The 22,188-nt window shown below is 33.5% G+C and overlaps 1 protein-coding gene across 1 annotated transcript in view; it reads left to right on the forward strand.

The window, feature by feature from the left end:
• The window catches only part of VPS13A (vacuolar protein sorting 13 homolog A), a 189,847-nt gene that overhangs the window by 155,703 nt on the left and 11,956 nt on the right, over positions 1 to 22,188 (forward strand). Inside the window, 1 exon segment of the mRNA XM_006086823.3 lies at positions 2,912 to 3,026. Within this exon segment, the coding sequence (XP_006086885.1) occupies positions 2,912 to 3,026 (115 nt within the window).

The following is a 22,188-nucleotide window of genomic DNA, read 5'->3' on the forward strand; positions in this document are numbered from 1 at the left end:
GAGTAGAGGGCCCAACGAGGGGTGATGGCTGTTTGCAGCTGGCACACCCCCTACAGGCGGGGGGCCCCACTGGCTGCCTTGGCAGCCTGGATGAGGGGCTGATGGCTGTTTTCAGGCTGGCCACACCCCCTTTAGGTGGGGGCCACTGGGTGCCTGGCCAGTCCAGTCTGGGTGAGGGGCTGAGGGCAGTTTTCAGGCTGGCGGGCAACTGAAGCTCCCAGCCTCCTTTTTTTTTTTTTTTTTAATTCTGGGATTTGTTTACCTTCTATAATTGAAACATTGTTGCCGTTACTGGCGCTCCCAGCTCTGAGGCTGCAGCTGGCTGAAAGCAGGTATCTGGGGTTTGTTTAGCTTCTATAATTGAAATATTGTTGCTTCCGGAGCTCAGAGCTGGGCCGCGGCAGGCGGGGAACCTTGGCTTCCTCCATCACTGGAGCAAGCAAGCCTCATGTTTGCTTCAGCTACGTGGCTGCCGGCCGCCATCTTTGTTGGCAGTTAATTTGCGTATCGCCCTGATTAGCCAATGGGAAGCTTAGCGAAGGTACGGTTAATTACCCTTTTTGGCTTTTATTAGATAGGATAGATATAAGAGACATTGGTCTGTAGTTTTCTTGTGATGTCTTTGTCTGGTTTTGATATGAGAGTAAAACTGTCCTCATAGAATGATTTAGGAAGTGTTTTCTTCATTTCTTGGGAAGAGTTTGTGGAGGATTTGTGTTCATTTTTCTTTAAATATTGGATAAAATTTTTAAAGAAGCCATGTGGATTTGACTTTTATTGTTTGATTACTAATTCAATATCTTTTTTTATATCGATCTAATCAGCGTGTCTATTTCTTCAGTCACTTTAAATCTCTCTTTTTTTCTTTGTCAGTCCAGCTAATGCTTTGTCATTTTTGTTGACTTTATCAAAGAACCAATTTTTGGCTTCATTGATTCCCTCCATTATTTTTCTATTTCATTTACTCTAATATTTATTATTTCCGTTCCTCTTGCTAGCCTCAGGTTTAGTTTGCTTTCTTTTTCTAGTATCTCAAGTATTAAATTAGATTATCCATGTTGGAGCCTTTATTAAATGTTCACTTTCACAGCAATAAATTTTCCTCTGAGCACTGCCTTTACTGCATCGCATTAAGTTTTGGTTTGTTTTAATTCATCTGAAAGTAGTTACTTTCCTTTGTGATTTTTTTTCTTCAGCCTCTAGTTATTTAGGCTTCTGTTGTTTAATTTCCACAAGTTTGTGAATTTTCCAAATTTTCTTCTCTTATAGATTTCTAATTTTATTCTGTGTGGTCAGTTAACATATTTTGTATGTTTTGGTACTTTTATATTTACTGAGACATGTTTTATGGCCTGATGTATAGTCAGTCCTGGAGGATGTTTCATGTGCACTTAAGAAGTATATGTAATTTGCTGTTATTGGATTGAGTGTTCTACAAATGTCTGTTAGGCCAAGTGGGTTATAGTATTTGTACAAGTCTTCTATTTCCTTGATGGTCTTCTATTTGGTATCTACTATTGAAAATTGGATATTAAAATAAGTGTTATTGTGAATTGTTTTTTCTCTTTTCAGTTCTGTCAGTTTTTGCTTTGTGTATTTAGGGGCTCTTTTGTTAAGAACTTACATGTTTGTAGCTTTTGTATCCTTTTGATGTATTCACCCTTTCTTCATAAAATGTCCTTCTTTGTGTCTAAATCTTAGTATAACCATTCCAGCTCTCTTTTGCTTTTGGTTACTGTTTATGTAGCATATCTTTTTACATCCTTTTACTTTCAATTTATTTGTGTCCTTAACTCTAAAGAAATTCTCTTATGAACAGTGTGTGTATATATATATATATATATATATATATATATATATATATATATATGTATTTGGATTATATTTTTATCCATTCTGCCAATCTCTGCTTTTAATTGGTTTTAATTGGAGATACTATTTATCTATCTATCTATATATCTATATCTATATCTATATCTATATCTATATCTATATATATATGTGTGTGTGTGTGTGTGTGTGTCTATACATGTAGACACATTATGTGGTAAGGTATGTTTATATAATAAATTAATTTTTTATGAATGTGAATATTTGCTGAATGAATGAACAATTCATGGACCATTCTCAAGTAGGTTCATACAGTCAAAATGTTAAAGAAAATATTACAGTATCAAATTCAGCAAGCATATATGTGTTTCAAATAACACATATCAAACCCAAGAAGAAAAATTCTTACAGAACAAAAATGTTGCTAATATCTGTAATTCATAGAGAACTCTTATGAGCTTTCCTTTTTCTTTTAGGAATAAGAAAGGATGCCTGAAATCCTCTCATATATTTAGCATTGTACTGGAGGAACTAGGTAGTATCATAGGAAAAGAAAAAGAATTTAAAGGTCTTAAAATGGAAAAGAAATAGCAATACTCATCATTTGCTGATTGATCTACAAAGAAAGTCCAAAAGATGCTATAAGCAAACTTATTCATAGTACTACATTTTTCTAGAGAACTTGCATTATTAGTGTCATAAAGATAAATTTTAAAAGAGAAGTATCATAGTCTTATTTTGTCCAAAAGAAGATTCTTTTTAGTAATTCCATTTTAAAGATGATGAATTTTTGGAAAAAGAAAAAATTATTTTAATCCTCACCTGAGGATATTTTCCCATTATTTTTAGAGACAGTGGAAGAGAGGTGGGGGAGAAGGGAGGAGAAACATCAGTGTGAGAGAAACACATCCATTGGTTGCCTCTTCCAAGTGCCCCAACTGGGGCCAAGGATCCAGGCCCATGTCTGTGTCCTTGATTAGGAATTGAATCCACAATGTTTTGGTGTTGTAACCACTGAGCACACAGCCAAGGACAACTTTTGAATATTTTTAAAAATCAAGTTATATTTTTTTTCCTCTAGGGCTACAGAGACTTCTGATGAAGTGGAGAGTCTGCGGCCCCCTCGGTTCTTTAATGAAGATGGAGTTATAAGACCTTACAGGTTGAGGGATGGTACTGGAAATCAGATGTTGCAGGTGGGTGAAGAAATATCTTACAAGTTAAGATTAATTTAGCTTTATTGAAAGTAGCTTTAAACATATGTTAGATTATTTGAACTTCTATGTTTTGCTTAATTCCATTTATAAGTTCCTTAATTTACCTAGGTTTTATTGTACATTTATTTACTATAAGATTTTTTTTTCTTTTTTACAGGCATCAAAAAGTTTGATATGAAAACAGTTAATGCATGACTTTGCAACTGAAAGCCAACAGTAGATTTTAGTCTTAAAATTTACAAACTACGTACAGCTGTTTCAGTGTTTTGAAAACAAAGAAAAGCTTTTGTATTGGTAACTTTTGTATAGGATTTTTAGTGAATCCGATCTTTTTATAGGGTATTCTAGTTCTGTGCTGGATTTGCTATATTTATTGAAAACCATTGTGTCTATATACCCTCATAGTTGGTGGTACTTTTTAGCCAATGAAACCATTTCTGTTTAGGGTACTTCCTTCTCTTTATCAAACCAACAGGTGCTTTTATACTGGATATAATTCTCATGTCCAACTAGGAATGGGTAGGGAAAAAATCAGGACCATTGCTATTCGAATTCTTAGGTTCTTGTCCTTTTCTTTTATAGATGCTCAAGTGGCCAAAACCCTCTTTTTGCTTTCTGCTTGTGTCATCCATTTAAAATCTTTTGGAATTTGATAAGTAGTTCATAAGAAAGCCAATATCTTTTAGTAAAGGAAAGTAGCTTTTGGAACATAGGCAGTTTGGAGGTAGAATATTTTATCTGTTAGATAATTTTCTTGCTAGTAAGTTGAACTTCTTAAAAATCTGGATTATAGTGTAGGTAATATATACCATAAAATTATACCAATTTAAAGTAGTTTGTGTGGGTTAGATGTGGAATACTAAAATAAATTATTTTTGAAAACAAAGAGTCATTATGTTGTATAGACTTGCAAATATTCAAGGTAATAATGAAATGTGGGAATATGTCTCTTCCTTTATAAAGCCTTGAAATTTTAAATATTGCCACGTTTAAAGTGATTAGGGTAAGATTTAAAACTTCAATATTTTGCTCACTACATGCAGAGTATGTAATTTTTGCATAAAATGTGCTTTCATCTAATGTAGTAAAACATAACCATTGAATTAATGTGTGATATTTAGTAAAGTGATTTTACATTGTGTTTAAAATGTTTTTAAAGCATCAAAATAATACCATATTAGGATGGAACTGGCAATCAAGTGAGAGACTGTGCTCTCAGGGGCATTTTGTACAGTCTCTGCAGTGTCAGTATATCCTTCTTTGGAAGAAATGTTGGATGGAAATCCAGCAAGTTGGAAATGTTACAGAACAAACCTCTGGTTCATACATTTGAAACATATATTTCTACTCAGTACCTGCCTTCTCTTTTTAGGACACAATTAACAGGTTACTAACATTTTAGTAGACTGAATAGTTATCAAATCATCTTTAAAAAACTAAAAATATTTGAGACACTATTTTAATAAACTTAATAGGAAATAAAGATGAATGGTAAGGAGTTTAGAAATGCATTGTCATTATTAGAAAACAGATTATAATACATAAGAAAGCCATGAGATACCAAACATTTCTTGTGATTGATAACTTGATTTCACTGACAAGTAAATTTATTCTATGCCTTCCTTGTTTATATAAAGCTTTAAACCTTGGTATTTAAAGGTCATTACTTTTGACTATATTTTTTAATATATATATTATTTTTAGTAGGCCAGTCTTACCATTAATTGCCAAAAGAGCTATTTAAAGTCTAAAAGCTCGCAATCCTTGTCAGCCATTACTTGTTTTTCAACAAGAACAGTAAACACAGTATAGCTGGAATACCTATAGGAATTTACCAGATGCCTTAGGATGTTTGCAGTTAGCATTATTCTCTTAATAGGTGTAAGAACTGGGTTATTGCTTTGGTGGTAATAGTGCTTCTTTGAATCAAAACTCTACTGTATGATTAGCTAGCACTTTAAAATATATGAATACTGTGGTAAAGAACTGAATGTCATAGAAACAGGATTTAAAATCTCATCAGCTTAGATTTAATCTATTTAACTGGTGCATTTAGAAAAAGTTTAATACAATCAAATATTTCTCCTCTTATATTCTAATTTTCTAAAAATAGTGCTCTATATTCACAAATTCTATATGCCCCTGTATAGTAATTAAATATAAAAAAACCACTTTCGTTATGTACCTATCTGGAAAGTAGTACATTATCATAGTGCTTCCTAGTAGTAAGTTGAAGAGAGAAATAGAATAATTCTATTAGAGAAATAGAATAATTCTAATGTATCCCCAGACTACCTTATTGGTATCACCAAACGATTTTAAACATAGCAACCAGTAGAGTTTAGTCTTAGTCTATTAAGATATGGAATATTATATCCATAATTATTGCCCTATTCAGAGCTGGTGTCTGCTTCAAAATTATTTTGACTCCTTGAACATTTCATAAGTTTGCATGTCTTCCAAGGAATTTGTCATACTTCGCTAACCATTGTGCCTCTTTTTTTCCTTTACCATGCTTACAGAAAATTCAGGTCTACAGGGAATGGATTATGACTCACAGTAGCAGTAGAGATGATGATGATGATGATGTAAATTAGTCAGATCTCAAATGTTAAAATTAATATGTTAATCTTATTTGAAATGTTTCAGTAACATGTTTTGTATGACTGCTATCATAATACCCATATGCTCATTTTTAGCAAGTTAAAATCTTTTTTCATTTCAAAATGTTTTTCTCTACAGTTTCAAAAGGCAAAATAATAGCATTATTTAAGCACAGAAAAATGTATTATACATCCAAAGTAGGGCATACTATATATTTTGTTTGTATATACTTTGTAGTTTTGTAATATAGTTTGTCTTTAAGATTTAGTTAGACTTAAAGTTTTTGTTAATGTTACCTAGTTTTATCTTATTTTAAATTTCTGTTTGTTAGCAAAATGCTATTTTTAATGTTCTTTGTATGTTTTGGTTTGTTATGTAATGCCATTGTGAAAAAAAAAGGAAGAAAGAAAAGAAAGAAAAAGGAAGAAAGAAAAACCTAATAGCTAGTCAAAATTCATATTTATTTAGCATTTTAAAAGTATTTTTGTCAAAATTTTAAAATAATAAACATATAACTTGAAGCAATATGAATTTGTTGTTCTGTTCCAAAATCATATAGTTTGGACTGCTATTATAAGGAACATTTATGATTTAACATGGAAGTGATAATTTATAGTCTGAGGATGAAAAAAGTGTTCTTTAGTTTACACTTTATTTCATTTTGTATATATAATATATAGTGAAACAATGAACAAAGTTGGTTTTATAGTCATTGTATTTACTTATTAACTTACATATCCATATGCTATTCCTCTATTATAGAATGATACAAATTAATTCAGGACATAGAAGTATTTTTATAGTAAGCATAATTTTTCTTGATAATATTGGGAAAATGTTATCTATGTATCTGTGAGCAAATGTTTTATGTTTTGTGTACTGAGGGATGGTTGTTTTTTTTCTTTTTTTTATAATTTCAACTTAGTGAAAGTGTCTTGTCCTGTTTCCCTAGTATATCAGATGTATTATTATTTTTTAAATCCTCCAAAAACCAAATGACTATTATTAGTATAATGTTTAATCCCTAATGACTTCAGTGCTTTGGTTCAACAAAGGAACATTTACCTTGATTCATGCTAAGCACTTTGGTCATAATGGACTTGCATTAGATTGCAGTAAATACTTACCATAATTGTTCAACTTTGGGCTTGATTCAGCCCATGATGCCTGAATGTCTTCTAATTCTTAAGTTTATCAGGATTTTATTTCTGTAAATCACTGTTTTCTATTACTTAGAAAGTTTTTATAAAAATTTAAGATTTCCAGTATTGAGCTTATAGAAAAGGAAGCTCTTTTGAAATTACTACCTGCCTAGCTTTCATTCAAATTAAATAGAAACCAAGATCATGTGTACTAGGACTAAGAAATATTTGAATAAGAAAGAATTTAATTATTGTTTTCATCAGAGTAATTTTCTTGCCATTTTTTGGAATAAGTGAATGTGAAAACAGTGTCCATTAAAATAGTCACTGCTGGTATCAGAGACCATTTGTATTTGTCATACACCCACTACTCTATCACCGTTGGCCAAAATAGAAGCCTGCTGGTACTACTAGAAGCTATAAAGAATGCAGCCTAGTGTTATGTATTGTGTATGCCTGAGGAATGTCTTCTTACATTCCAACTTTGCTAGGTATAAGGCTTTTCTAAAGGGGAAATGCTAAACTACGTGTTAAATTGAGTTTCCTGTGGTGGGTCTGTCACACTTAATTCTATGGTACAGGTTTCATAATGATCCTTCCAACTTATCTGGAAAAAGTTCTGGATATTTCAGCAGTGACATACCATTTTAATGAAAAGAAAATTGGAAGTAGGATTATATTTATTTAAAATGTCTTAAACAATAAAAAAGATCAAAACAATATTCTAGCAACTAGTAAACTTTGTTCTTGTGTTCTTAAAGGACTCATCATTCTTCAGTTTTAGTTCTTAGAAGTGAAATACGTTCTTTGATAGTATAATTGCCCTTGTTCTTTGTGTTTTCCTGTTACAGAGAAATAATCTTTTTAAGTTGACCACAGGTATTATTTTTCTTAAAAAATAATTATACATAATTATTAAAGTATTATTATCTTCTCTATGCTGTACTTTATATCCCTGTGACTGTTTTGTAACTGCAATGACTGTTTTGTAACTGCAATCTGTACTTGTCCTTTCACCTTTTTCATCCAGCACCCCCCCCCCCCCGCAACCTCCATCCCCTCTGGCAACCACCATTCTGTTCTCTTTATGAATCTGTTTCTATTTTGTTCTTTAGATTCCACATATAAGTGAAATCATATGATATTCGCCTTTCTCTGGCTGACTTATTTCACTTAGCATAATGCTCTCTAGGTTCCTTTTATTAGGGAAATGTTTAAGACCAAGGATAACTTGATTGTTTTACATCAGGGCTGGGGAACCTTTTTTCTGCCAAATATCCATTTGGATATTTATAACATAATTTGTGGGTCATACAAGATTATTAGCTAAAAAATCAGCCTACTATATTTGGTCACACATTTACTTAACTCACTCCTAATGCCTTGGCAGGGCAGACCAAATGATTTAGCAGGCCTTATACTAAAAGCCGAATGTTCCCCAAACTGGTTTTACAGCGATATGTTCCTTTTTTTTTTTTTAACATGTTTTTGTCGCTGAGAAAGAGAGAGAGAGAGAGACAGACAGACAGACAGACAGACATCGATAGGTTGCCTACTGCAGCTCCCTAACCAGGGTCAAATCTGCAACCTGGGCTTGTGCCCTGACTGGGAATCAAAACTGGCCACCTTTTGGTGCATGGGATGTTATTTGGCTAATTGAGCCGTACCAATGTGTTCTTGATGGAGATTTAGGACCTGGAAAAAATGTGTTTTATTCCTTATCAAATATATAAAAAATGAGTTTTTTGTTTTACACCAGTGTTTTTGTAATGGAGAAATAGGACCTAGACAAAAAAATCTTCTTATTCCAAATCTAATGTACAGAAAAGAGTTCAAGTTTGAGACTTTAATGAGATGAACAGGTCTTTTGTTTGTTTGTTAATGGTTCTATAAATAATTAGAAACTTAAAGTGGAGGTATCCATCTAATAAGAAAGTCTACTGAGAAAACTATGGAAGAGTCTGTAATTCCATTTCTTTTCATGTCCTTTGACTTTATTTATATCCCGAATTTCTATGTTATCATGGCTTACCTGTAGAAAAAGAGAAGGGTTCTCTCTTTTCTAAGCTAATAATTGCCCATTCTTTATTTTGCTTGTGTCTACCTGACAATTGAGTAACATTGAAAACTGGCAGGAAGAAGAATTTACCTGAAATTGTGGATACCTGTCACCATGGATAAGTTTTTAAAACAAGCCTGTAAATAAAATTAATTAGTGCTCACATTGCATATAGATAAAAGAAATGTAAATCCAGGACAATATTGCCAACTTTCAATATTCCTTATAGAAAAGTCAGAATAAATATCAGTGTGTTTCTATATTTAAAACTAGAGGCCCATTGCACAAAGAGATTCGTTCAATAGGCCTTCCTTCCCCTGGCTGCTGGCACCAGTTTTCCTCCAGTATCCAGGACCCAGGCCTTTGGTCCGGCCGCAGCGAGGCTTGGCTTCTCCACTGCCCCTCCCCAAGCCTCTTTAGTCTTTAGTCTTTAGTCTTCAGTCTTCACTCCGACCGGAGCCTTCATTCTTCGCTCCATGCCTGCATATGCAAATTAACCGCCATCTTTGTTGGGTTAATTTGCATAGTCACTCTGATTGGCTGGTGGGTGTAGTGGAGTGACACCAATTTTCATGTTTCTCTTTTATTAGTGTAGATAACCAGGATTTTTGCAAACTTTTTGAAATAGTTCAAAACTCCTATCATCAATGCAGTGTTGAGTGATTTTAAAGTCATGTTATTAAAATTTACAGATGGAACCATTGTTGATCTGTGACTAGGATATCAATGTTCAGCATGATATATTTGCTATTGTATTTCTATCCAAAGGTCATATACACTTAAGACAGATGACTGCTATAGTAGCTACTATACTGGTTTGTCAGATTTAAACCCTGTGGTGAAATTTTGCATTATTCTTTTCTGTATTGATGGGAGGAAGACTAGAAACAACCATCTCAAATGTTATTTGAGTACCTTTTACGACTGCTCCTTCAGGCCTTTGTTTTTTATTTTATATATTTACTTGCAAATTTATAATTTATAGGCCCAAAATATTAAAGATCCTATGATGTCTAAAGATACACAGATTATTCATTTAGATCACAAAATACTTATGATGTGTATATAAAAAGAATGTCCATTTTATTTTTTATTATAGTTTACATTCAATATTATTTTGTATTAGTTTCAGGTGTATAGTATAGTGGTTAGATAATCATATACTTTACAAAGTATTCCCCTCAATTTCCAGTACCCACATGGCATCATACATAGTTATTACAATATTATTGACTATATTCTCTATGCTATACTTTACATCCCTGTGACTGTTTTGTAACTGCAGTTTGTACTTGTCCCTTCACCTTTTTCACTCAGCCCCCAACCACCATCCCCTCTGGCAACCACTGTTGTTTTCTCTTTATGAGTCTCTTTCTATTTTGTTTATTTTGTTTTTTAGATTCCACATATAAGTGAAATCATGATAATTGCCTTTCTCTGACTGACTTGTTTCACTTAGCATAATACTCTCTAGGTTCATCCACACTGTTGCAAATGGCAAGATTTCATTCCTTTTTATAGCTGAGTAACAGTTCATTGTATATATGTACCACAACTTTTTTATCCACTTGTCTATTGATGGGTTTGGGTTGCTTCCATGTCTTAACTATTGTAAATACTGCAATGAACATAGGAATGCATATATAAAAGAATGTCAGTTTTATTTATTATTCTATCTCTGTACCTTTGGGATACATGGAGATCAATTAAAAATATGTCAGCCCAGCCAGCATGGCTCAGTGGTTGAGCATCAACCCATGCACCAGGAGATCCTGGTTCAAACCCCCTCAGGGCATATGCCTGGGTTACAGGCTCAATCTCCAGTAAGGAGTGTACAGGAGGCAGCCGATCAATGTTTCCTGTCATCATTGTTTCTATCTCTCCCTCTTCCTTCCTCTCTCTGAAATCAATAAAAACATATTTTTAAAAATATTTAGATCATTAATCTATAATTTCAATGGACAAATGTTTGAGTTCATGAAGTACAGTAAGTATAAGCAGTGCTATATGAAACATTACAGAAAGTCTTGAGTAATAAAAATAAAAAATAATTTCAAATATTTCTGTGTTAGGGAGATAATTAGAATACTTTATGATTGTCAGATGTAACTATTTATGGCTTGTTTTATTTTAATGTGATAGACCATTTTCATGTCCATAATTATTTCTCAATCAGTGTGGTAAATTTATTTCCAATTATTTCAGATCAACCCATATATATAGTAACTGTTTTCCTCCAAATATCAGTTTTAAAATAAATATTTAATAATGTTGTAAAGTTAGTTTTTAATGTAACCTTTTTCATTGCATATACATATTTTAAACAGTGAAATGGTAACATATAGCTACTAAATGGCATTCTGCCATTCCTCTGGACCTTAGAGAATATTTGAATGCTTAAATATTTGAGCATTCAAAATATTTTAATCATTATTTGTGTTTAAAAACAGATTTAGCTAAGTATATCCTTCTTAATTAGGTATGCTGTTTTTCTACCATAAATTATCATCTATAATAATAAAAGCGTAATATGCTAATTAGACTGGACAGCCGAATGACTTTCCCGACGACCTTCCGGATGAAGTTGGGGCTGCGAGGGCTGAGGCAAGCTGCTGTGACTGCGAGGGCTGAGCCTCTTGCACGAATTTTGTGCATCAGGCCTCTAGTTTATAAATAATCTGTTAACTACATCTCTACAAAGATTTTCTGAATATATTCAATAAAACTTGGAGTTTCTATTAAGTTAAAAATTTAGAGACCCATAATTCATGATAAAGCTAAGTTCATCTTATGAATCAGCTAATACTATTCATAATATAAAATTTTAGTATTTTACAAGAGACATCAAAATTTTAAAAAAATTATTTTCTACATTGTTAAAGAAAAATGTTATCCTGTCTCCCCACCATTGATGGCTTATTTCATTTTAAAATTGCTTATTAATGTGATTATGATCCAAATATATGTCTATTATATATATTTTATTGTAAATTTTTTAAACAATTATTAATTTGTAAAGATTAAAAAGTAACCCATATATAGAGTCATCTCGAATATGGGAAATCTGGTTTTTATTTTTGGAATTCATAAATAGCCAGTAAAATTTTTATACCTTTAAAAATAAATTCTAGCCCGTGTGTGTGTGTGTGTTGTATACACACGACCCTTGTGTTCTTCCTTCATTGTGCATGAGTATTGACAGCTGGGTTGTCCTGTAGGGGTAGTATATTATTAACCATTTCAGGTATTTAAAAATTTGATCTATGTTGTCTTCAAATCTCGTACATCTCTGACAAATATATCATAGTTGCTATAATCTAAGTTGTTACAGAGGGAGGCTGTTTTTGTTTGTTGTATATTTCTTTTCTTTCAGAAATGACAGATGTTTATAATTAGCTTCAAACACTGCCTTAGTAGCAGTTGGACGATAACTGCCTTCAACCAATGTGGTCTTTCCCTTTTACTTCTGGAGGAGAATTACAACTGACCTGGAAAAAGGGCTTACCATAGGCAGTCAGATCACCAGAGTGTCTTCCTGGCTTCATCTGAGATTTTGAGTAAGTGCACAAAAACTAGGAGACACAAAGGCATATTGGACTTCACTCTTCATTCTGGAACTCTTCCTCTGCAGAAGTATACTTCTGAATGGGATGAGAAAACTGAAGAGAGCCAAATTCTGTTGTCCAGGCACGTTAAAGTTCTTAGCATCTCCAATAAAGCAGATCACATGGGAATGGAGATTACTTATCCAACTTGGATACAATTCTAATACGTCATTTATTCATTTGGCAGAAATCTCTTGGAGAGTCTTTGACACATCATTTTTGGAGGCCCATTATTTTGAATATTTAGTAGTAAGTCCCACGAACTTTATTTTGACCACTGAACATTACAGTATTATATTAAAATACTGTTTGAATAAGACTTGGAAATGCTGGCCTGGCTGGTATGCTCAATGGTTAAGGGTTGATCCATGAACCAGGAGGTCACAGTTTGATTCCTAGTCAGAGTACATGTCTGGATTGTGGGCTTAATCCCCCGTAGGGGGCGTACAGGAAGCAGCTGATGAATGATTCTCATCATTGATGTTGCTGTCCTCCTTTCCTCTCTCTCTAAAATCAATAAAAACATACGTATATTTTTTAAAAAGACTTTGAAATCGTCTTTTTATAGAAGCAGTAGTTCCACTTAAGGGAGGTTCCAGTTTTTCTTCGTCTCAAGTGTAAAATGAATTTCTTCTTTTTAATTCAGTAACTTGAATGAGACTAATTTGATTCCTAGTTCTTTTCAAAAGTTTATGATCATTGCATTTCTTTGAAATAAAAAATTAATACATTTAACTTTAAAAGAAATTCTGAAATATTAAGCTCAAGTAGGTTCAACTTGAGTCTTTCTTCATATTGAGGATGTGCAAATAGAGCTAAAAGTCTGCTGTAGGCATTAGTTTTGACTTAGTTTTAACCTTTATTTAACCAAAGGTGCTAAATTGTAACCTGGGACTCAACACATGACTTCACTATTCATGTGTTGAACTCTCTGCCTTATAACTTTCCCTGGTTACTTTAGACAGCACAGAGATTCTTAATATAAATTGAGGTTAAGTAAAGCTAATTCAGACTTTTTCTAACAATACTACCATAGAGCAAGTATGAAAAGTCTATTTTGTTATTGGCCAAATATCCTATAAAAAAGGTTCTCTTGTCAACTGAAACAATTTATTTTCCTACAAAATTAGAATCCTCTTTCATCTAAAAACAAAATTTAATGTTATCTATGAAAGGAAGCACAGTGTATGCTTTGTCATTTAAGAGTCTTTAATTTTAAATCCAAATGAAATTGCTATCCTGGTTACTATTGATGATGACGCTAATGAACTTTGACGCCAATTTTTCAGTGAAAACCCTAAAGACCCTTATAAAAACCAATGTGGAGAAATTTAAATACTTTTAGATATTTTGTGGTACTTCGGGTCTAGGTAGTTATTTTAGTAGAGCTCTCATGAATCTACAGTGTTGGAATACAAGAATAAGTGATTGGATATTTCATGTAAAGTTAATCTTTCTGAAATAAATTGCCAGGCTACTTTGAATGTTAAAATTGCCAAAAGAGTAAATTTATAAGCCAGTCAGAGAAAGATAAATATCACATGATCTCACTCATTTGTGGAATATAATGTACAACATAAACTGATAAACAAAAACAGATCCAGAGACAGAGAAGCATCGATCAGACTGTCAAACCTCAGAGGGAAGGTAGGGAAGGGTGGGGATAAGGGGGAGAGATCAACCAAAGGACTTATATGCATGCATATAAGCCTAACCAATGGACACAGACAACAGTGGGGTGAGGGTATGAGTGGGAGGGTATGGGGAGTAATGTGGAGATAAGGACACATTTGTAATAACTTAATCAATAAAGAAATTTTTAAAAAGTAAATTTATAATTATATATGTATAATTGCATTTTCGCTGGATGATTTGGTAGCATAGTTTATACGATCACAAGAAAAATTTTAATGCTGTGTATTTTTTTATATAAGTATTTGTTAAACTATTAATGATATATTAGCCACTCTTCTAGATCTTAAGATTACAGTCCTGAAGAGAGTAGTCAAAATTTCTGCTCGTCTCATGAGATTATAATCATACTGAGCTGTATTGTTCTGGTGACTGGGAATATAACACATGCCGTGTTAAGGGTCCAATCCTGTAATGTTGGATCTTAACGATCTCATTTCCAGTTGTTGATTAGCTGTTTCATGTGAGGCTCTGAGGAACTGTAGGAATCAAAAGACACATAAAATATGCCCAATCGTACAAAGAGATAGTGATCTCTACATATTAAATGAAATTGAAGCATTGCCAGGGACAAGATACAGCTTGTGATCTGAACCCATATTCCAATGAGTTGTAAAAATGGAATCCCACTGCATTTACTGGAATATATACATTTCTTCTGTGCTTATCTCGACAGTAAAATTATCTAAGTTGCAGCAATAACCTGTGGCTCGAGGCCTGGATTCTGGAACCAAGTAAACTTGAGTTCAATTCCAACCTTTCCTTTTATTAGCTTAATATTTTATTATGCTTGCCTGACCTTGGTTTCCAGACTGTAAGATAGAGTTAATTATTGTAGTTAACAGTCTCCTGACGTTGAGATACATAACACCAAGATAAGAGTACGTGGGTGGTGGTGCTGAAATTCAAACAAGCAAGGTAATGTATATAATTATTAATACAATGTCTAATAAGAACTCGTTATGTTTTTGTTATTCCTGATGAATACCTGTTGATGCTAATTCTTGGTCATCATTGTGTAAATCTATATTCCTCATTTGTCTCCTCTTCATCAAGATAAAAGTAATTTAAATATTATCCTTTTTCCTTTCAAGGTTAATAGAATACTTTAGTTAAAATACCAGGACAACTTCACACACTAATTGGTGAGCAATAAAATAAATAAAACCTCAGTTATTTGGACTTCTCCAAGTTATATAGTATTTTATAAGAAATACTGTTATTTTCAAGTATATTTAGTATCGTGTCATAAATGATGCTCATAGAGGTTCATTAGAGAGACTCTTGTAACTATTCACTTACATTATTATTTCTGACTCACCTCTTGGCCCTTTTTCTAGAACATATTAGGTAGGTTAATTAATGGTTTATTCTTGTCAGTGTACATAATTATGTCAAGAACATAATTTTCCCCTTTCTCCAGACTGTTTTAGTTGACCAGTTGATGACAGTTCACATTTGTTAAGGAATCGTTTATTTTATTTAATTTTATGTCACAGAGTTGTGCTCGGCTTTCCTGCCCTGTCTAAACTGTCAATATAGATAATAGTTTGGTTGCCAAATGAAATAATTTATTAGCATGGGAAGAGACAAAGGTATGGGGGAGTAATTAAGGGCTAATTCCTCTTCAGATTTGATGACAGTCAATGAGATTTGTTGTTATTTTTAACCAACTTGCCTCATGGAATAAGCTAAATATCACTTTTCACTCTTGTTTACATTTATGCTGTTATGTATATGAAATCATTGAGCTTTGAGGCAATGGATTTCTACTAGTTGATCATGGAGCTTGGTTGAATGCCTGTTTTCCCTGGCCATGGTCTTTAAAGTCTTTCACATTTGAAGTGAGTTGGTAAACCATTTTTATCCATAACCTTTAATCACTAACTCTAAGGAAGTTATACTTATTGATTACATTTTTCTCTAAAGATAAGATTGTCTTGAAGAAGTTGACTACTTCTTAAACAATTAAGAAATAGTAGCACTTACTATATTAATTTGTAATTACTTCCTTGAATTCTGTTGTTTTTTAAAAGTAAGTTTAATTTTTTGGTATAATCTATTCCTAACTTTTTCTCTTTATCCATAATCTCCTGAATATTAAATTAACCAATCTATAAAATCATTTATTTGTTGTCCAGTAGATTTTCTTGCTTGATAGCATTCTTTATCTTTCATCTAGATGGATTTCATTTTTCTTTTATCCCCCATGATCTTTAAAAACTTACTTATTAATCAAATTTTGTTTTGTTTTTAGCCAAACTCCTCTTCTCCTTTATCCAATTTTATTAAATAAATTTCCCACTAATATTAGCACTTCACAGTGAGCCCTTTGTATCTGGTGGTTCCACCAACCACACTGAATTGACTCATTGGATGTGGACCCCACAGATACGGGGCTTGAGCACTGCCAGATTTTTGTGTGTTGTTAGTAGGGAGGTGGTCCTGGAACCAATCCCCTGTGGATCCTGAAGGACAACTTGATATTGTTTGGGATTTTAAGCCTTCCATGTTAGTGGTTTGTTCCTAATATCTATCTATTCATATTTTACTTTGTTTTCCAGAAATATTTTTGTCGTATCACTCTGCTACTTCATAGTGTTTGTATGATTTGAGAGTTAGAAATGTTTTCTGCATAATACTTTCTAGCTTGTGTTGTCTTTCCTAAAGTATTGGGGCATTCCTGACAGGAAGTACAGATATTAGCAGAGGATAACCCTGACACCACCATCTTTCAAGTTCCTACTTTGTGTGCATTTCTAAGCTTGTGATCAATTTGGTTTGGATGTATTTATATCTAATAAACTAAGGTTTACATATGCATCTTTTCTAATGCAAAACAAGGGATTCTTTGAGCAATAACCATACATTTGAATTGTTATCTACAGATTCTGACAGTTATATGTAATGAATGCAGTTACCTTTGTGTTTCTCTGTTTATTTCTTTAAGATTCTTAAACAATGATAGGTAATTCATATATATTTTTATGAATAAGGAAAAAATTGTTTTTCCTTTAACATTATTGCATGTTAAATGAGGCTAACATATCTAAAGTACTGGCTAGTACTTGATACTTAAGCCAAATCATTTGATAGTTCAGCCAAATCTTGGTCTTTATGCAAAGGCACTACATAGTGATTCCTAGCCCGAGTTTTGCTAGTTCATTTATTTTAAAGGGTATCGCAAATTATTTTAGTAGTAAAATTCTTACATAACATCTGTTTGGGATGGAGAAAGGTAGTATATTAACACTAAACTGTTTGGACCCTGTTAACCTAAAGCAAACAAACAAACAGGCAGCCTAAGTGGCTTTAGCAGTCTGCTTCAGCAACACCCCACACCCAGGAATATTGAAGGTATTTTTGAGGTACCATGGGAAAACATGACTGACACCATAAGAGGAGACATCATGATACACTGGAAAACACTGGAATTAGAAATAAACTACTTTTCTGAGCCCACTTTTGCAACTGACATTATGACCTCAATCAAGTCACTTAGCTCTACGAACTACACAAGATTGTTATAAAGATTTCAGTGGTTCTCAACCTTCCTAGTGCCGCGACCCTTTAATACAGTTCTTCATGTTATGGTGACCCCCAATTTCATTGTTACAAATTGAACATAATTAAAGCATAGTGATTGATCACAAAAACAATATGTAATTATATATGTGTTTTTCAATGGTCTTAGGGGACCCCTGTGAAAGGGTCGTTCGACCCCCAAAGGGGTCGCGACCCACAGGTTGAGAACCTCTGGATTAGATGGATAGAACACTTACCTGATCCTCGATTTCTTCACGTGTAAAAGATTGCTTTGGATGTACAATAACATTCCTTCAGGTCTAAAATTCTGTTGTTTTTTTCCCCATAAAGTAATATATAATGACGTTCTGAAAATTATAAAGCCTCATATGCAAGGAATTTACAAAGTCAGGAAATTGTTGCCAAAGCATGATATTTGTAGACTCTACAGCAGGAGGGGGCCATTCTCTCTCATGTTTCTATGGGATTTAGTTCTGAAGTTCTATCTTCTGCTCACAGTGCTGTTCTTATTCCATATTCACATGTTTGTAATGGAGACTGACCAGCAAAATTTTACTGTATAAGTAGTTACCTTTGACATTTATTCAAATATAGGATGTCCCAAAAAATGTATACACATACTTTGAATAAAGGCAGTGTTTATTAAAATACATTTCATTTTCAAAATTGAACTATCAGCTATTACAGTGTTTATACATTTTTTGAACACCTGTATATCCATTTTAATAACAAAGAATACAGTTCATTTTATGTTTCAGAATAGCCTGGACTATAATGTCCATCTTTCAAGTGTAGTGGGTAAAGTTTGTTTATGAACTCCAGAAAAACATCACATGAACGACTTTGTTGGACTTTTTAATTTTTATTTATACTAGATGCTGTTGTGACTATTGAAATTGGTTTGATTGCATATATGCTCAGCTTAGATTTGATTTACATTGGGTCTGAAAAGTGGAAAGTGATGTGAGGCAGGCTCAACTGCAGTGCCCAAACTTAACACCATCCTATATAATAAAAGGCTAATATGCAAATTGACCAAACGGCAGAACGACCAGTCACTATGATGTGCACTGACCATCAGGGGGCAGACGCTCAACGCAGGAGCTGCTCCCTGGTGGTCAGTGCACTCCCACAGGGGGAGCCCCACTCAGCCAGAAGCCCTGAGCCTGGCTCATGGCTGGTGAGCACAGCGGCGGTGGCCAGAGCCTCTTCCGCCTCCATGACAGTGCTAAGGATGTCCGACTGCTGGCTTAGGCCAGGAGTGGGCCTAAGCCATCAGTCGGACATCCCCCGAGGGCTCCTGGGCTGTGAGAGGTCACAGGCCGGGCTGAGGGACCCTCCCACCCCCACACACACACACACGAGTGCATGAATTTCGTGCATCAGGCCTCTAAAGTTGAAATAAGAGATCAACCAAAGGACTTGTATACATGCATATGAGCATAACTAATGGATACAGACAGTAGGGGGGTGAGGGCATGTGCTGGGGGTGGAAGCGGCCAGGGAGAGGTCAATGGGTGAAAAAGGAGACTAATGTAATACTTTAAACAATAAAGAATTTTTTTTAAAAAAAAGAAATAGAAGCTAGTTACTGAGGTCAGAGTTGAACCATAGCTTTTATTTATTTTTTTAAATATATTTTATTGATTTTTTTTTTTTTTTACAGAGAGGAGGGGAGAGGGATAGAGAGTTAGAAACATGGATGAGAGAGAAATATTAATCAGCTGCCTCCTGCACACTCCCCACTGGGGATGTGCCCGCAACCAAGGTACATGCCCTTGACCGGAATTGAACCTGGGACCCTTGAGTCTGCAGGCCAATGCTCTATCCACTGAGCCAAACCGGTTAGGGCTGAACCATAGCTTTTGATTGAAAGGTTTAGATCTTTTAATGGGGTATATAGATTCCTTTTTTAAAAACTTGAAACCTTTTTATTGAATTGCTATGTGGATATACATTATTATAGCAAGAAGATTTAGCAACTTGGCTAGTTTTTAAAATTTGTCATGAAATAACATTATTTTTGTTAAAATAGGGATATATAGATTCTTGAGTCTTAGTAGCATTTGATATTCTTGAGATCAACATTTGTATTCTTGCTTTTAAAACTTGGCCATATAAAACAAAAGCAAGTATGTACTTTTAAGCTAATTTCTTTTCAAATACCACTAAACTGAAACAAAAGGATATAAAGTTAAAAATAAAGCTTCATTTCTACCTCTACTATTATTCTTTTGAAGCCCAGAGATAAGTGCAATGAGTAGATTGGTGTGTTACTGTCAACCCTCCAGAAATTTTCTGTGCACAATAAATAACTATACATGTATGTGTTTCTGCTTTTCCTCCATTCATTCTCAGTATTTCCACAAGATGGCATATTTTTCTATATCTGTACACACATCTACCTTTTTCTCCTTACTGCATAATGTCCCATTATATGGCTATACTCTAATTTACTTAAATAGTTCCTTATTAATTAACATTTATGTTTTTTGCTTTTAACACAATATTGCCATGAAGATTTCTATATGTATATCTTGGGATACTTTTACATAAAATGAGACTCAAAGGGTACATTTAATTGATTTGCATTTTTTTATTTTGAAATTAGTTGAGGGTTTCCTCATATGTTTATTGGTCACATTTTGTTTGTGTTTTGCTGAACTACCTGTTAATAGACTTTACACATTTTCCTATTAGTTTACTCATTTTTTACATTGGTTTATTCATATTCCTAGAATTCTCTTCATTATGAAATTAGCTCTATAACTCTGTATTGAAAAATGTTTTCCAAACATTTTTTGGGTTTTGTGTTATTTTATTTCTGTTTATTTACTCATTGTTTTGCCATTTAACAGTACTTAATTTTCATGTACTTAGGAATTCTTTTACATTAAATTTTAGGAACTTTGTATTTTATTAAGCCTTTCCCACTTTAAGATCATTAAAATGTTTTATTTAGTACCTCTATATTGTTGCTTTATATGCTTAAATAAACCATGTGGAATTAATTTAGTATATGGAGAGAAGTAGGGATCCCACTTTAGCCAGCTAGTTCCCTGAAACACCATTTATTTGATAATACATGCTTTTGCCCAGGAACTTGAAATGCTATTTTGATTTCTTAAATTTCTATATTTGTATAGATAGAATTTTATAAAGTCCTATGTGTGTTTTGGTCAATTTCTGGAATCTGTATTCTTTCTATAATATGTCTATATATAACTTCTACCAACACCAAGCTGTTTTCAAATTTATTTATATAATTTGTGATCTAATAATTCTTATTACTTTCTTCTGAATCTGTGGTTGTGTCCCTTTTTTTTTTTTGTAATTCAAGAAATTTGTGTTTACTTGTCCTGCCTACCACAAGAAATAGTAAAGATGCTCTTTCCTCAATATTATAAAATTTAAAGTTAGAAATTTTTCCATTTAATTCATTTGTATGCCTCACCCTGCTGTTGTAGTTGGGTTTTTGTTTTGGTTTGGTTTGGTTTGGCTTGTTTTTTTGTCATCGTTTTAACTTCTGTCTCCAATAGAAATGAAGACTATTCTATCAGGCTTCTCTACCAAGATGATTAAGAAGTCACTCATTACCTTTCTTCTAGGCTAAATACTTTTAGTTTTTAAAAATATATATATATATAGCCTCATGGAACATAATTTTCTAACAGAGTATTGTTGAAAAAGTCATGGATAGACAGTGTTTCATCGGTCTTGAAAATAAACTTAAAGGCCAGTGCATAGGTTAACTAGGTTCTGGGGTTCCCTGTGTGTCCAGAAATACTCTGCTCCTTATTTTTTAACTAGTGGCCCAGTGCACAGATTTGTGCACATTGAAAGGAAATTATTTAGAAGAAATATTTTAATATTGCTATTTGCCCTTTATAATGGAAGTGTCAACCAAATTCACATTCGGCAATGGCAGGTCAAAACACTCGTGTACGATTGGTGCCAGCAAGAGCTTTCTATGTATCATGCGTGCGCAAGTCAACTTAACCTTTTATAGATATAGAATAAACTTGCTTAATTAGACCTGCTTTCTGATTTAGCTAAACTTTTTCCAGCCCAGTGAAGCACCCCAACTTCTTTTTCATGTAACTGTCAGTAAATATCAACACAAAGCAGATTATTATTGTAGATCATGCAGGGAGAACAAAGGGTAAAATATTTAACTGCAGCAGTGTTTGACTATATTCTGCGCAGTGAGAAAACCTGAAGTCATTTTCAAGGTCCACCATTTCTTCCTTTCAGTCAGGTCAAGTTTCTAAACTTTATAAATCTCCATTTTCTGGCTAATGAAAAGGAAATAGGATTCTACCGAGTCTCCTATCTACCTACTCCAGGACTTCTGTGAGGGTCAAATGAGATGGAAAAATTCTTCACAGACATTTGGTTAAAGTTTGAAATGTTTGCACCTGGCTATAAAGCAAGTCATGTTCCTGGGCTGAAGAAACTCCAAGGAGGCTACTCACTAGGGAGAGGACGCTGGG

Source organism: Myotis lucifugus, unplaced genomic scaffold (assembly GCF_000147115.1).
Source record: "Myotis lucifugus unplaced genomic scaffold, Myoluc2.0 scaffold_31, whole genome shotgun sequence".
Lineage (NCBI taxonomy): Eukaryota > Metazoa > Chordata > Mammalia > Chiroptera > Vespertilionidae > Myotis > Myotis lucifugus.